Source organism: Populus euphratica, unplaced genomic scaffold, assembly GCF_000495115.2.
Source record: "Populus euphratica unplaced genomic scaffold, PopEup_1.0 scaffold22.1, whole genome shotgun sequence".
NCBI lineage: Eukaryota > Viridiplantae > Streptophyta > Magnoliopsida > Malpighiales > Salicaceae > Populus > Populus euphratica.
In genome coordinates this window covers 1,845,288-1,862,592 of record NW_011499863.1, presented here as the reverse complement: position 1 = coordinate 1,862,592, position 17,305 = coordinate 1,845,288, and the positions used below count along the sequence as shown (strand labels likewise).

General features: G+C 36.4%; 3 protein-coding genes across 6 annotated transcripts; 1 reads left to right on the top strand and 2 right to left on the bottom strand.

The window, feature by feature from the left end:
- Window positions 1-309, top strand: LOC105125592 (cyclin-dependent protein kinase inhibitor SMR1). Its single transcript, XM_011026104.1, has one exon. The coding sequence runs from the start codon at window positions 1-3 to the stop codon at window positions 307-309; it is 309 nt and encodes a 102-aa protein (XP_011024406.1).
- Window positions 310-1,587: 1,278 nt separating this feature from the next.
- LOC105125518 (uncharacterized) lies at window positions 1,588-5,113 on the bottom strand. 4 transcript variants are annotated; one of them, XM_011026002.1, is made up of 6 exons: window positions 4,984-5,113; window positions 4,282-4,449; window positions 3,156-3,753; window positions 2,709-3,041; window positions 2,086-2,240; window positions 1,588-1,950 (listed from the first exon to the last, which is right to left on the bottom strand). In XM_011026002.1, exons 2-6 carry the CDS (start codon window positions 4,413-4,415, stop codon window positions 1,842-1,844), a joined length of 1,329 nt encoding a protein of 442 aa, XP_011024304.1. In that variant the 5' UTR covers window positions 4,416-4,449; window positions 4,984-5,113; the 3' UTR covers window positions 1,588-1,841. The 4 variants fall into 4 exon arrangements, with proteins under 4 accessions (XP_011024304.1, XP_011024305.1, XP_011024303.1 ...); XM_011026003.1 differs by having other exon boundaries at window positions 2,709-3,077; window positions 3,192-3,753; XM_011026001.1 differs by having other exon boundaries at window positions 2,709-3,120; window positions 3,235-3,753.
- A 2,192-nt stretch (window positions 5,114-7,305) lies between these two features.
- On the bottom strand, window positions 7,306-16,399 carry LOC105125517 (UDP-Glycosyltransferase superfamily protein). Its single transcript, XM_011025999.1, has 14 exons — window positions 15,695-16,399; window positions 14,547-14,633; window positions 14,149-14,252; window positions 13,928-13,978; window positions 13,056-13,227; window positions 12,640-12,954; window positions 11,305-11,508; window positions 10,663-11,175; window positions 10,343-10,552; window positions 9,637-9,825; window positions 9,058-9,227; window positions 8,415-8,567; window positions 8,205-8,286; window positions 7,306-8,109 (listed from the first exon to the last, which is right to left on the bottom strand). The coding sequence occupies exons 1-14, from the start codon at window positions 16,214-16,216 to the stop codon at window positions 7,720-7,722; spliced, it is 3,162 nt and encodes a 1,053-aa protein (XP_011024301.1). The 5' UTR covers window positions 16,217-16,399; the 3' UTR covers window positions 7,306-7,719.
- Between the last annotated feature and the right edge of the window lie 906 nt (window positions 16,400-17,305).

Here is a 17,305-nt window from a genome sequence, read left to right as displayed (position 1 = left end):
ATGTCTAGCGATCAAGAACTCTTCCAAAGCTTGCCAAAACTTGGATTGAAAGTGATAAAGACGACTCGTAATGATGATGGTGGAGATGATGACTGTGAGCATGAGTGCTGCACTCCAACATCAGCTCAACTCAAGATTCCCGCCTTGTTAACCTGTCCACCAGCACCAAAGAAACCACCAAGAAGTCCGGATTCATGGAAGAGGAAACAGTCAAATCTGCACTTTTTTGAGGTTATGAACCGTGAAGAGGTGGACTTGTTTTTTAGGTCAAGCAAGAAGGTTGGTTTCGCCTCTGGGGTGGTCGATTAAATTATCAGTGATTCTTGCTGCTATAAACGTGACATGATGATACATATATGTCCCACTTTTCTTTTCTTTAATCTTGTCTCTCCTTTGATTTTTATCTTTGTTGTTCTAGAACTGGCATGGATCGATGCGTTATGATTGTAATTACACGTTCATGTTCCACGTCCTTTGATGGGTCTGAGATTTTTAATGGATTGTTGATCTAAATAATAAATATTTGGTACTATATTATTGAGTGATCTTACAACATTTTTAGAGTTTTGATGATCAAAATAAAGTGTTATCAAGATCTTATATAAATTATGGGTAATTTAAAAAATTTATTCTGTGTTTTTTAGGGTTAAATGGAGTATAATAGGAAAATAACGGAAAACAAGATTAACCAATTTTTTAGAAAGTCAATAAAACTCTTAAACTTAGTTTTTCTTAATCATAGGTGGTATTTTATAATATTAATATTGCATTAAAGGTAAAATAATCCTTTAAAAGTTTATTAAAGATAAAAGAGTGTGTGCTTATATATATAATCAGTAACTATAAGTGAAAATTATAGTATGCTTTTTTATATTAAAAATTAAAAGTATATGTTTATAGATTATAATTGAGATATTAAAGGTCAAAAAATCAAAAATCTGACATTAATGCTTAATGCTATCAATCCCTTCAGTTAATCAATCTACTTGTAAATTCTAGATAACTATGCAATGTGCATAGCATGGTAATACTTTGTTGATAAGTTATAGCTTAATTAATAATAAAATCTCTTTTTTAAAAAGAAATTTCGAATTTCGAATCACTTTCTAATATATATATATAGTTATATTCCTTAGCAGCACCACCAAGTTCACTCTTAAATCCTTAATCACGGTTTTGTGTTTAGTATTTTCTTATATGTATATTTAGCGTGCGTTTGTCATGGGAAAGATGGCTTTTAGGTTACAAATAGAAGGTTTTATTAGACACATGATGACCCTCTATCTTGCAGTTTAATTGATACATGGATAACTAGGTAGAATTATTCTTTTATATTTTCCTCGTTAATTGATAATTCAGTTGGATTTCTTTGTATTATTATTGCATAGCTCAAAGTAGGAGACCATAGAAGGCATTTGGAAATTCATCTATGAAAAGAAAAAAAACAAATTAAAAAAAAAAAACAGGGTGAATGAAGGGCAAAAAATTATAATTCAACTGCATGATCTTACAGCCAAGTAGTTTGCACCATAACAAATACAATGAATTGGATCTCAGTGGGATTTCCTATTGTTTTTATCAACGAAATTTTCAACCACCACAGTTCCCATAAAAGCTCAGCGGGAGTTCCCATAAATGGGATGCTAACTATAGGAACAAGCTTTTAAGATCATCATGGTTTAGCAAGGAGGGTGAGAGGAAAAGGTTATAAATGTATGCAAACAAGTAATAACCACCACTCTTGATATAGACGGCGAAACTTGATGCCTTGCAATGGCAGGTAAAGTATAAATCCACACTCTGCAAAAGCTTTAGACAATATCATTACACTACAAAAGGACTTATTCTGACCAAAATTTCACTAAGGCAGCTAGGAATGATTTAAAAATGGCCAAAAGCGGGTTGGTTTCTGGTTCTGGTCGATTCTTAGATGCCCCTCCCCACGATTCCCTGCTCATGGAAACAAGGAAAAAGACTAATCAGTTTACCAACATCTAGAAATACTCTTGTTCAAGAGTACAAGAATTAGAGAGAAAGATAAATCAAAGCAATGAGTTTAGAGAGATGGTCGCTACTTGTACTTACAGATTAATTCTGTTTAATGTTGGACTGCTTTGTTTCTGCGAGTCCTGACTATGTTGAAAGGAAGCTTCATCTTTCATCTCAACCTCCTTGGCTATTGACTGGCTGCTACCAACAGTTGAAGATTTTGCTTGGAAGCCATTTTGAGCGTCAATAACCTGGACAAAAAAAGCCAGCAGTATGCTTAAATTCTCTCTCAAGTTTTCAGATGGAAAAATGATTTTGCTTATAGTTGCTACACTGTCTGTTTACCATGCACTTGTCCAAGTAAAAATTTGTTCTAGACCCCAACAAGTGATATCATCATGCATATTAAGCGAATTGACTTTTACACGAACATAAATATATCGCTGCTTCTTGTGTTAAACCAAAAACTTTGAATAAAATTAAAGCACCAGAACACAAGAAATAATAGAAAGCAGTTAAAGAAAGCTAAATTGCAAATGCCTTTTCAACAGCTAACCACGCCATGCAAGTTGCAAGAATTTTGAGAACGAAAACCAAGGAAAAGTAAAGAAAGGTATATAAAATCAAAGATGGGCGACTAAAGAATTTGTGATTTTTGCAGCGCGCACCTCCAAAAGAAAGTTCCCACATAATTATACATAGTATTTACGAAAACTCACCTTAGTTTCAGCAATTGCCTTCTCATCATATGATGACTTCACCTTCACATCTATGTCTGCCTCAGCATCCTGCACAATGCCTTTGTCGGTGACAGATGCGTTTGAGCTTCCCATTGCCAATACTGCAAGGTTTTCCACTGCTTTCTCAGATGCCAAATCTGAGCTTCGTTCCAACAATGGAACTGCTGGCTTTTCCACTTCTTTGTCATCTACCAAACTGCTATCATGGAAGGAAACTTCATTGTCATCTACCAAACTGCTATTATGCAAGGAACTCATTCCGTCTGGCAAAGAAATGCCATTTTCTGGGTCCTGTTCCGGCTCCAAGAGCACCTTGTCAACATCTTTCTCTTCTAAAATCCCAGTTACCTCCCTTACATTACTGGAATTTCCATTCAAGTTTCCAGCTGATTTATTTTCTGGGTCCTGTTCTGGCTCCAAGAGCACCTTCTCAACATCTTTCTCTTCTAAAATCCCATTTATCTCCCTTACATTACTGGAATTTCCATTCAAGTTTCCAGCTGATTTGGTAGCACGTGGCAATGGGAATGTCTCTACCATTACATCAGCCATTTGAGTTACTTTAGCCCTAGATGCTGCCACTTCTTCCATTCTCTTCTCTGTTTCCAGAGGTTCGGTAACTTGAACCTCCACAACTTTTGGTTTATCAGCTTCTTCATTCTTTACAATTACATGACTCCCGTTAATGATTTTCTGATCATTGAATCCCTGCTGTTCAGGTTCAGCATGTTGCTCAGAAATTAAATCCAGCGCTTCACCTGAGCTCTCATGCTGATCATGTTCAGGACTTCCATTTGGAGATATGGACAGAGAAGTTTGAGGTTCTGTTGAAATTGTACCCAACGGGTACTGCTCCACAAACAGATCATTGTACTGCTCCTCCATTGGCAACTTGCCAGGGCCAAGAACTCTATTTTCTTGGATTATCTCCCGAACAATCTCCCGAACAGTGTAAAAGGACCCACCAACTTCCTTGTGTGTGAGATTAAGAGATGGAAAATTCCCATTGTTTAAACTCTGGTACCTGAAAGCAAGTCTACCAAATGAATGGATGCCAAAGCCTACTTCTTCAAAAACGTTGCATCGAGAAATAAAAAGAAGATCATTATTAAAGGGTTGATATAACCAACATGATTTTTCTATTTTATACTAGGTCATCATAGTGTCATCACGAGGCGAATGGCTATCACTCGGTATGAAATATTTAATGTAAACCATACAATATAAGCCTAGTACCTACTAAAAGTCAACTTACAGGTCAACTTTCAGGAGCAACAAGCTCAGAACTTATCTACCATGTCATAGAGTCAGTCTCTGAGCTGATTTATTAAGTGTTCATGTGTGCATGCATGAGCATGTGGGTGTGTGAGCTTCTTGAGCAAGCACTCATAGCTTTCGGTATTAGTGAAAGACATCCAAGAGAAGCAAATTCCGTAGCATTAATTGCAAAGGCAGGAAAAAATGATGAATCCAATAATTTTATCAATCATCTTCAGACCATATGAATTATTACAGCAGGAATTAATTCATTGAAGGCGAATTATCATATTACTTCTTTATAAAGGACTCAACCATTCCCTTCCTCTCCTCCTTTGAGCGCCGAATCCGTGACTTCTTCCCTCCAGAATCAATGGACTTAGCTAAGGCAAATGTTTGGCCAACCCAGCCACCCTTTATGGCATGCATGATGAAAAAAGCCACCTCCCTTTAGCATATAAATCTACATGTTACACAGCCAAATCATCAAAGACAAAGAATTTCACGGTAAAGACATAGATTTTCATAGACAAAACTCATCAAATAATCAGACAGCCATGACCCCATCCAATCATAAGCAAAGTTTGAGGTCGGTATCATGTGGGAACATCAAACTAGGAACCATCAGTTCCTTTCTCAACTAGCATATTTAACATTTCAATGCCCAAATACTCAAAATTCAACAAATTTGCACTCTACTGTTTGCTCAATCTCCTTAATTTTGTCAGAAACCAAACAGCACAAAGCCAATTCCCCAACATTTAACATAAATCTAACAACCAAACAAACCCCATTTAAAAAGAAAAACACAGAGCAAAAATGAATAACTCAAAACGCACCCATAAAGAAAAATCAAAACAAGTATTACTCGGTTGCATTTTGAGCTAAAGCTAGTACATTTTCATAGAAAGTGAGACGAGAAGTGATTAACAGAATTGAAGTATAGAGGCAAAATATGGAGTGTTTAGGAAGGAGAGGGAGAGGAGAGTGAGATTACCTGATATTTCGGAGAGACAGGCAGAAACAACAGGGATTAGGTTTTGGGTTTTGGACTCCTTTAAACCCTAAGAAAAATAAAAAGACCACAAGAGTGTCGAGAGACTGGAAAATACCATTAACAAGTCCGACCATTGGTCCCAGGTGAGAGCGGGAGGGTTGTGTAATTATTTCATGTTTTTAGGGTCATAGATGAAATAATCTACTGAACTGGGTCGGGTCTGCGTTAATAAAATTAAAAAAAAAAATGTTAAATCTATAAAGACCCATGAGAGTTCATGGGAGGAGGGGGGAGCTCTATATGGCCTGTTTGGCCCAATCGTTGTCGTCCGAATTTGCTGAGAATTTTCAAGAAAAATATGGAGTGGCAAAAAAAAAAGGTTTTGTTTGGCATCAATTATGAAAAAATGATTTTGACTTTGACTTATTACTTTAAAAATAACTCGTGATAAAATAAGTTAAATTAAAAATAAGTCTTACAATTAAAATGCATCAAAAAAATCAAAAAATTACATGTTGTATTAAACATTTAATTGAAAAATATTTTTATGAGAACATATTTATTTCCCTGCAAATAAAAATGTAATATTTTTATTTATAACTCATGAGTTTTAGTTTTCAAGGAGAGAAAAGGAGACTAAAATATATAGGTTTTTAAAACAAAAGATCCGGGTGTGCTGGTGCTGTGGATTCTCCGGCCACGTTTCTTCAATGTATTGTAGAATGACAAGAGACCCAGCAATCGGCTTGCCATCATGAACAAGGACTGGGATCTTTTTATAAATTGGATTGTATTTACTCTTGTTAAGAAGATCTTCTTCTATGTACACCTTTTAGTTTCAGAGCCCAGATAACTCTGTAACTGAAAGGGCTGGACCGGAAACCATGCAGCTTCACTTCTGCCATTGTTGTAATGAGTTGACGAACTCAAGATTGCAAGGTATAAGACGTTTTATAGTGATTTTTGGGTCTGGAAATTTGGATACCAGGAGCAATTTTTTTTTGTTTTTCGTTTTTCCAGGTATTGACTTGTTTTTATTTTTTAAAATAAAATCTGGATATTGCTATGGTCAAGATGCAGGGCATACACTGCTGTGCCAAGTAGTTTTATAATCTATAATGACTCTTGCTCGGGCAATAACGTTGAAGGGGAAGGGAAAGCCCAAAATGGCCGCCATTAGAGCATTTTTGATGATACAGATGTGCAATTGTAGCTATTGAATTTGAATAGAGTAACAAATAGAATGACTTTAATGGCTGTAATTCTTATAACAAAGCTAGGATTGGAGGTGGTTTTATATAGTTAAATTCCAAAACTATTTGTAAACCATGAAACCAGCTGTCTGACCATCTAGATCTCACATCAATTTTTTCTTCACTCTTGTTTGGTTCCCTGATATCCCAACAACGAAGTTAATTTGAATCAAGAACACAGCCCAGCAATTGCAAATCTTTCTTCCCAACCTGCAATTGGAGATCCAAGTACATGGGCGCACCCGCGCCCTTACTTTGTCGAAGTGTTATACCTGAACCAATTAATTAGAGTGTTGAGAGCCCCAATACCCTAATAAAATTGAATCCGGGCATTATACATAGACGTAATTACTTGAAATTGTATTAGAATATTATGCATTGAGGAGTCATTTACTGGACTTGGACATGTGTTCTAGCACCCATGGACTCAGGGCACACCCTCCACGCCTAACTTTTATGAGACTCTCTATTGATAATTTTTTAAGATCTATTTTAATATTTCATATTAATTTAATATATATTTAAATATATAAAATTACTTTTCATTTCTTTTTTCATTAAAAAAAAAACAAAATTCATAGATTATAAACACTCTAATATACTGTGGATCCTTTAAATAAAAAATATTTTCTTTTAGACTCATGGGAATATATTTATAACTTCCATGCAAATAAATGGATTTTTTTAACAAAAACGACAATTTAAATCAATTTGTAAAAATATTCCAAACGGTAGCTTAAAAGTCGACTGAAAATATAGGTTAGAAGGACTAGAGGATAAACTATCCGATCAATATACGGGGCATTCTTCATTTGGTTATTCAACCAAGCTGCTGCTAATAAACGTTTCGCATGGCAGGTTGTACCCGGAGTGTAACTTTTTATTCCTCCAAAAATTGACGCAGTTTAGTCTCTAGCAATGCTTAGCACAGGTTAAGAAGTATCAGTACAATCAAAGATTTGGTCATTTGCAGTTCCTATTAAGCATCGAAATGAAGGATTGAATGAAGCTAATCAAAGATTTGGTCATTTGCAGTTCCTACGAAGCATCGAAATGAAGGATGGAAGTGTATCTTTTCAACAAAATTGCCTCTACATTGACAAAAGAATATACAATGATAAACGAATATGTGGTTTAGTCCCTCGACTATGTAATTTGAATGGTTGAGATGAACTTCAAATGAAGCGTGGTACTGCTCGAATGCCTGAATATAGTTGAGCGGTCAAGAGTTTTGTTGCAAAAATGCCCCGAACCGTGAGCTGCAATCTAAGGGAAGCTAGTTTTCTTCTCCCCCTCACTCCGTAAGTGTGTATGTGGTAAAAATGAAAAGATGAACAAAATCTGTGTTGAAGCTGTTAGGGAAAAAAAAAAACCCTTTCTCATCCCATCCGCAAGATCCCTGTCAGTCTCTGAGGTTGAGAAAAAGTACATTCAGCAGCCGGATTAGGACTTGGGAGTTGAGCATATTCAGCCTCCAAGCTTCTTATCCCCCAAGTGGTTTCTGTCTGTATCCAGCCTTCAACCTTTCAAATAGTTTCTCTCTTGTTTTCCTCTTCTTGTCCATTTTTATTCTGTATCTTTCTTCCCTCTCCCTTTCATAAATCCCTTGCCAATGCACTTCTCCTGTTAGTGGCCATAGCCACCTCTCCCTTGGATGATCTCCATCATCCGCTGCCTCTGCAAGATCCTCGTCCATACTCTTCAATACTGTAAGGTTAAAATACTTTTTCCATGCAATTTCCTTTCTTTGCGTAATTGGGTGCTGCTCTTCTACAGAACCAGTGTGCGGATCAATGTAAACCATCCTTCGTGCACTATGATAAGCCCAAACATTAACAAGGACTTCCATTATCCGACAATAACAATGCTTTTCCTGTGTATCGTTAAATAGGCATATTCATGAATGAGATAGTACTATAATCTCTCTGCAACATATAAAGCAGGCAGCATAGTATTTTTGTGTCTTACCTCGAGCTCAGTGGAACTCAACAAACACTTGTTCGCTTGGCTAGAGTTGGATTGCAGAGCATCAAGAGAATCAACAAACATTCTGCAATTCCATTACAAAACATCAACTATTGTTGGAGTTGTAACTACAGTTAGTGCCTCTGACACAAACATTTCATCAATGTAACAGTTAACTGGCTAGGGTGAAAAATAGCATCCTTTGTAAATTACCGTGAAAACATAATGAACTCCAGAAAGGAAGGGGTTGGCATGACCCAGCTATGCAGGGCAGACCAGTGACCTCCATCTTCTGGCATTGGAGGAAGAGCTTCAAGATATGATGGCAAGTCATACATCTGGCGGAAGGCATCCTCAAAAGCAGTTCTGCATGCATTCAAAAGCTGGTAGTTAAAATCTGGCTTTGAAAAAACAGGAGATCACATCTGGGTAAATAATAATCTACAAAGCAAGTGCAATTACAATAGGGCATGTGCAACTAGCCTTTTGCCCATCTTTTTGGCCCATATAGCTAAACTGAAGATGGTCAGGCCTGCCTTTTCCACAAATGATTTCAGCAATAGTTTATAAGCAAATGTACTGGTGGCACTCGAAAACAGTTTTCCCGTGATTTTGGTTAGAAAATGAAAGACTTTTGGTGATGCAAAGACAGAATAATGAAAAAAATAAATAAAAAAAACTGAACGACTTTTGGTGATGCAAAGACAGAATAATGGGGAAAAAAAAAACTGAAATGTAAGGTATGTGTGGTGAGGGACCCACAGATACCACAGAATGGATGGACAGTCTCTGACATTAATTAAAACATAGTGCAACGTGACCTGAGAATTTGCACCCACTATTTGAAGCAAGATACCTGCAGCGTCCTCCATTTAAGACGTCGCACATGGACCAGAAAGTGAGTTCCTCATTGCTTCCAGTAACTCCACCATCCATGCCCAAGCGAGCCCAGAAGTACATTACATCTTTATTTTCTTCTTGTGTCTTTTCTTCTAGAACTTTTTCAGCTTTAGATGATAATGAAACCTGAAACATGAATAAAGGCAGGCAATAATTGCAATCCTGAAAAAACATTTTTTAAAAACAGAGAAGACCAGTTTCTCCAGAACAAGCTGACTGGTGTGTGTGTGTCAGTCCAGAACAAGCTGACTGGTGTGTGTGTGTGTGTGTATCAAATCCTACATCAATTTTTCGAAGAAGCTGACTGCAAATTAGAAAATTAATGACCTTAAATTTGACTTAAATAATCCTGCAATTTGGAAAATTAAGACCATTTTCGCCAGAACGAGCTGACTGGCGTGTGTGAATATCAAACTCTACATAAATTTTACCAAGAAGCTGACTGCAACTTCGAAAATTAATGACCTTAAGTTTGACTTGTATAATCCAGCAATTTCAAAAATTTAAACTATAATCCCACTGGCATAAAAGATACCTTCCTACCAGCAGCATGCCATGATTGAAACCCAATCCAAGGTCTCTTGTGAATGGCATCCACCCTAATTGCAATAGAAAACATTCCTCCTATTTCGCATAATATATTCTGATAGTAGCTTTCGTTCAGGAGGGGAAGCCGGGCAACTGCATCCACGTCATCTGATCTTGACCTCCGTGCTTTTGTAGACTAAAAGACATAAATGTAGAATGATTAAGAAAAACAAAACTACTTAAAGCATGACTGGTCATACAGGAGAATGACTTAAAAAAATTCCCTAGCCAATTATAAGGTTTCTTTACAATGGAATAAAGCACTTGGACAATTACAGCACCTCCAAACAAAGCAACATACAACTTAAATCTCTATAAAGAACCAATAGTTGAAAGTTATAAAACCAAAAACAATAAAAATTATGGGTTAATTGCACAAGCAACGTGCAATTCTGTTACTGTATCTAATCATATGTTATTTCAAGAAAGCAAGAAACAAGCCCAGCTGCAAAAATCTCATATACTCTACCAATTATATCCAGAAATTAGTGTATACATGCAGGTTTAATAAAAAGAATGAAAAAGAAAGGGATGCGAATGTCCCAAAAAGCAACCAAAACAAATAAGAAATGTGTGCAAGTACTAAAAGGAAGATGTGATAATTTTCTGAAAACAAAAAATATAAGTTCCAAACATGGTTGCAAGAAATTTACAAGACTCAAGCCACGGTATAAAGATCCATGGTGCAAAAGTGGCCAGGCCCCAGCTCCATCATATATCTCATAAATGCATACTGGCTGGCCTGTCCTTTCTAGCTCTCCTTCATCCCTTTCATTGCTTTCAAACTTGAGCTTTTCAGATTTTCGAGCACTACGATATATATCATCCCACAGACCATGACTTTTATCCATTCTTTCTTCAAGCTACACAGGAAATAATTCCCCATTTCAGCTGTCTTTTGTCAAGAAAATTGCACAGACATGAAGATGAAAAAATAATTAAGACAACTGGAGTAACGAGAGGAATAACAGACCTCCTCTTTTACCACCCTCTCATGTTCTTCAAATCTCTCTATTTCCATCAAAACATCCCAGTCTGATTCTGTCGGGGTATCTGGTACTAGAATTTCAGTTCCATTCTCAGAGATGATAGTTGAATTAACAAGATTGCTCCATTCTTTCTCAAGGGAATAAACAATACTGTTTTCTCTGGAAGAAAAAAGGCTCTCATACATGACTGACAAATCATCAGTTTCCTGTTCTAGTTTCTTGCTAAACAAGTTCCATTCCCATTCCCTCTGTTCAAGCTTAGACACAGGGACAGGCAACAAGGTATCTGATGGAAAACTAAGCATATTCTCCAAAAGCCTTGCATAACCTGTTATACATTCTGATGCAAGCATGTTCTTAGCAAACATTCTTCCAGAGAAAGCAACTGTTTCAGCAAATTTAGAAAGTTTCCCATTCGATATCAAAAGAGAGAAAGCCCTCGTCAATGCTTCAGGGTTATATTTTGAGAAAAATATCCCATGGGCTTCATCACTAACCTGTTATTTTAAAAAATCTATGTCAATCTCTTCAAATGAGAAGTAAAGGGGAAAAAAACAAAAAAGAGACAGGTGTCTCCCCATAATCTACCAAAGGAATCAAGCCCACATAAACTTGAATATACTCACATATTTTGTCATGGTTGGAATATCAGGTGCGATGATTGGGATTCCAAAGGTCATGGCTCGGATGAGCACCGGAGGAAAACCCTGTTCATCTTGGGAAGAACCATAAAGAACAATATCTGCCACTAATAACACGCTGTTGGCATCACCATTCAGGCCATAATGCCGCACAGAGCTAGGATGAAGTCCCACACGAGAAACAATTTCCTACACAAAAAGGAAGAAAAAAACCTTGGTTAACCAAAGCATAAAATTGAACAGGGCATGATATTAATTTGAAAAACAAGCATCACCCATCTCTCTGTGGTTTCTTCCCAAAAGAAACAGCAGCATCTCCATTGAGAGATTAACTGGTATGTTCTATCTCTCTGTGGTTTCTTCCCAAAAGAAACTGCAGCATCTCCATTGAGAAGATACAATAAATCAAGAACTATTAACTGGTATGTTCCGATTATTAGGCAGAAAGGGCATATACTTCCATAAATTCTATTTTGAAGTAGTAACCACACGAAATAGATGGAACCACAGAAGAGAAGTGCCAAACAAGAAATTCAATTGAGTTGCATGGAGTATTCAACTTAATACATCGACAATACTTTGATAGCAATGCACAAAAAAAGACACAAATGTAAAGCTTGATGAAATATCAAGGTTAATTCAAGTTTATATTTCCCTGTGACATGGAATGTTTGGTGTCTTCAATTATGGACTAGATAGAGCATCAAATTTTCCTCCTGGTAATCGACTACAATCGAGCCATCAATCTTAGTCGACCATGATCGATCAACCGACAACTAGAATTGACCAATCATGATTGAACATCAACCAGAATTGATCCTAATTGATCAACTATAATTGTCCAGTTGAAACTTGTTGAACTTTACTTCTTGTTACTAGTTATATTCAAATTTCCTAGTTAAGTTACAGAGTTTTAATTTGAATTTTTCTAGTTAGTAGATAGTTTTATTTGGTTTAGATTTTTCCTGTTTAGAGTTTCCTGGTTAGAAAGAGTCAGTTTAAGGTCCTATTTAAACAATTCCATGCATTCTTTTACAAGCAGAGAATAAAATTAATACTATTGACTTCAGGAATTTCTTCAGAACTTCGAGGTCAGAATTGCATCACCCTAGGCATTCATCTAGTTAACCCCATTCTTATGGGGTCAAGTAATCAAATGGACAATAGGAGACTACCCTATTCAAATGTGTGCCAATATACAAGTTTTCACAGCATCACTTAAAAAATAAAAGTGCATAATCAAGTACCACAGATACAAGGAGCTTAAAACATGATAACACAACAAAAATAATAAGCTATAGCAGATGAGAAGTTGACTACCTGGAAAGCATCATCATCGGTGGAATTACCACATAAGAAAACAAATTTAAACGATCCTTCAGCATCTTTGCTCCTTGCATATTCAGCTAGTACAGGTCCTAGGGTATGCAGTGCCACGGTGTAGTCCCATGATAGCTCATCATAGAAGAAAGAACTCCCGACAACTAGAACCACCAAGTCATCTTCGCTGAATCCATGGTCCACCCTTAGCTGATGCTTAGCATGGGTTTTACTGTAGCTTTCAGCAGCCCACACATCTAGTGGTGATCCGGGAATCACAAAGAAGTTTCCAGTGTCAAGCACACTATATAACATCTGATACAGAAAAGAAAGTAAATTGAAAAACAGCATTAGATTTTCTATACAAGACTGGCTAGAAATAAGATGTAATTAAGTACAGAAGTGGCATTTTTTACTGGCAAAGCAAAGTCTGGAAATACAACAACATTAGCCCTGTTAAAGGTACTTCTCCAATGAGACACCAAATGCTGCAAGTTCATATCCTGATACAATGGAAGACGATTTGCAAGGGTATCTTCTTGGATTATCCATACAAGTGGTATTGACTGAAATGGCTCCTGTGTGAGGCTGCATAAATATAGAAGTCACTAATCATAGCATCCCAAACAAAGGTAAACAGTTACCTAGATCCTCATAATTGCAAATACAGACAGTTCTAAGCAAACCCTTGAGGTCGGCTACAAATTCTAATTATTTTGTTTTCTTCCATACAACTAGCACTTCTATTATCTGCAGAATCACCTCTGCTCATAATTACTATAAAAGGTTTGCCCAAAACAGTTCCTATTGTAATTCTTATGAATAAATTAAAAAATGATCAAGAGAACTGCTGATGCACCCTTAACTCCCTCTTCATGTCTAAAATTCTGTATCTGCTCATAGGACATATACTGCAGCATCCAAGACCCAAAAACAAAGCAAAATCTAGACTAAAACCTCAAATCTAAATTGCTGCAAGTTGTAGATGAGTGCAAGATCCCATGTTTCTAGAATTTCATTGGGATAATAATGCAAACAATCTTGTTGGCCACTTCAAATTCATTTGCTCCCATATCTGTATACTGTGTTCGTGTGAAGCAAAAACATTTAAATATACAAAAGGCATGTATTGTTTGCAAAATGTCCCACAAAGTGGATGTGCGTTTTTAATTCTGCATGCATGCATACTGAGCATAATCCAGCCAGGCAATGAAGGAACACCAAAGCATTAGAACAAAATTCTAAATTTAGGGATTTATATAAGGATTAAGGAAGCAAACACACGCACCTCGAAACTACCTCTTTGGCTTCAAGAGAATCGACAATAACACCTTCAAAACTGTAAAAAAAGAAAGAAAGAAGAGTACATGTATATTAACAATACCAAGTAAATTACTGAAAAAATAAATACAAACAGAAAGTTCTTGGCTTAATCGCTTTCCAAAACAAAAACCATAACTAGAAAACAAAGTTCAGTAAAACCACAAAAAATAAGAGAAAGAAACATACATGGACCAATCAATAAGGTCATATTCCTTTGATCTTAAAACTGATATCTGGTCTCCTATATCCTCCCACAGTGTTCTTGTTTCACCATCCCCCAAAGCATATATCTGTCAAATAGGTATTGTTAGGAGCATAGACAGTTCTACATAGTTGAAGGCCAAAGTAAAACATGTAGCCTTTACATCAATGTTTATGCCAGGCTTATTTTGAAAGGGGAGATGAATAAATTTGTATTGATGCTTCCTTAACAAACCAAACATCTTCAGCCTGTTAAAGAGGTGATGTGACATTTATATGCAGTCGCATAGTGTAACAAAGCATTTGCTATTAGCAGCAAGAAAATATCAAGATCTACATAGAAATATCACAGAAATTATACGAGAACAGCCTGAACAATTCACCTTAAGTGCATAACCAAGTTTCCGCAGATTCTTCATCACACTAAGCAACATCAATGACTGTGGATCTTTCTTCATGTTTCCTAAGATCTGGATATCATCAGACAAGAACCATTATAATAAAACATGCTCACAAAAGTTCAGTGCTGAAAGACATGTAGATGAAGTCTTTGAAAAAAACCAGAACTCTTGCTAGAAGTGTGTGTCAGAAAAATGTATTTCTTGGTCCACGTGTCTAATAAAAAGAAAAAGAAGAAAACTAAGAAAAAACCATGCACCCAATCATATGACCTAAGTTCCTCTTGCTTTATAAATTCCTAAAAAATATAAACTACTTCCACACCTTTGTCTGCAATTCTAATAATAAATTTGTAATTGCTTCATAAAAAAGGTTTCTAAATACTAAGCACTCAACTCAAATAAACACCAGTCCCATACTAGTTGGGCTGGGTACTCGAATTGACTTCCTCCATTAAATCCCATCGAGCTAAGCTTTCTTTAAATTATCACTTCACATGTCATTTCTGGTTAACCTTTCTTCCCCCTCCTCCATACTTCAATTTAATCATATTCGTCATTGATGGTGTCCCATGCATTGCCATTGGATGCAGCCAACTATCTCAGACAACCATCCCTTAAATTGTTTTTAAAGGGCAATCTCCACCCACAATAAAGAACCCAAACTCTACCAAAAACCACACCTCCATTCTAAAATTCATAGTCATTAATTCAACTTCATTGCAGCCATAGCAACACAAATTCCCACAAGCATCCAGCACTGCAGACGCACACTCCCTCTCCCTCACATATAAGCAAGGCCCATGATCACTTGTTATCCAGGGTCCAACTTGCATTGCATGCCAACAAAAGGAATACACTCCAGGCTCATTAAACAATTTCCCAATTCCCATTATGACCAGTTAACGCCAAGCCCTTTAACAATCTTCACAAGGATCAATTCTATTTCAATAAAGAAATTAAATTGCAAGAAAATCACTAGCCATTATATTAGTGGGACCCACCAGTGGATCTTGCATTACGAATCATATCATCTAATGGCTCGCAGTTTTCTTGTAACCTATAGCATTTCTCATTTAGAGCACAAAAGAAATTTGAAAAGAAAAACTGAAATTAGATAGTCGGAGACTTACAACGGCAAGTCTGGGAGGGCGGAGGCCAACTCTATTAGCCAGCACTCTAACATGATCGAGCCCATGACCTTCCAAAAGCAACCGTGATCTTAAACCGGGCACGAATTTCAATGTAGTACCTGACATCAAACCTTCTCTAATCGATCTCCGATGATCGATCCACCCTTTACTAAACACAACCATGCCGGTAATCGAACTCTGCAGCAAAATAGACGCCAAAACGAAAGCGAAAACAGCGAGAAATATCACAAAGTAGAACAAATAAATGCCGCGAAACGGAATACAAGAGAACCACCCGCCCTTGCGGTTGTTGCTTTTGTTTGTGTAGTGATGCCATCGGCGCAACCGATCCGGAGGTGATTTACTTGATTTATGTGGACTGTTAGTGCTAGGGTTAGGGTTTCGTTTGAAAAGAAAACGGTCGCTGATCGAGTGGAAATTTTGATCGGAAACACCTTCGGAACCGGTATTGGTGGGGGGGGAGTCTGGGAGTTCGGACGGGTTGTGGTGGTTTCGGTTCATGAGGGTTGAATTTTCTCTTTCCCTTCTATTTTCTAGGGAAAGTGATAGAAAAACCTTTTCAGTGAGGAAAACTTGTGAAGAATTGCATTTTCTGTGTGAGAGAGTGGTTTTTTTTTAAGAACTCTTCTTTCTTCTGGAAGTTCTGCTGGCAGCGTTCCCGAGAATGTGATGATTGAGGAGTTAAGATATGACGTATTAATACATAAATGCAGTTTTTTTCCTTTCTTTCTTCGATTTTTTTTTTGGCATTTTTTTTCTTTTTCTTAACAAAAAGATATAAAATAATTGTTCTTGTATAATTTAGGAAAATAATTTATGATGCTAGAGTTATAAATATTACATACTCAGAAAATAGACATGGAAAAAACAAAAAACAATAAAAGAAAGAATTTTATAAAACGTAGGACGAGATTCCTTGTGTTTGTCTCTCTTCTATGCTATAAATATTACTAAGTATAACCTGGGTTTCATGAAAAAGTTTCTTTTAGGTAATTGCCAACTCAGCGAGAATAATGGATTAATTTATCCATTAATGGAAATTAATATACTAATTAGTATAAGTGAGATTTGCTCCTTTAAAATTTGATTTTTGAAATTAATTTTGAGATTTACAAATTTCGACATTTTCTTTGAAGGATTGATTTTAGATCTGATTTGTACTTGAGAAAACAGATGTATGTTTTGGTTTATATATATATATATATATAATGAGATTATGGATTTATGCGTGAGACGAAGATAAAGATTTCAATATAGTTGGAAAGTGTACATTTTTGCGAGAGGTCTCAATCAAATGAAAGGATATCTTGAAGATAAGACCAGCAATCAGCGGGGGCTTTAAAATCATAGATACCCTGCTTGTGTGGGTACCCTTACAAACTGAACTTAAATTCGTCTTTTCCTTGACAGCACAGGCAGCTTCAATTTCCCCGGGGCTCGCACGCACCCCCACGCACATGCAATAATCAGAGGTTAGGATGGCGGTTCGGTTTTGTAAGAAAATTAAATTTTTATATTTTTTTATATGTTAATATTAAAAAATATTATTTAGAAAATATTTATAAATAAAAAATACTTTCATTACAAAGA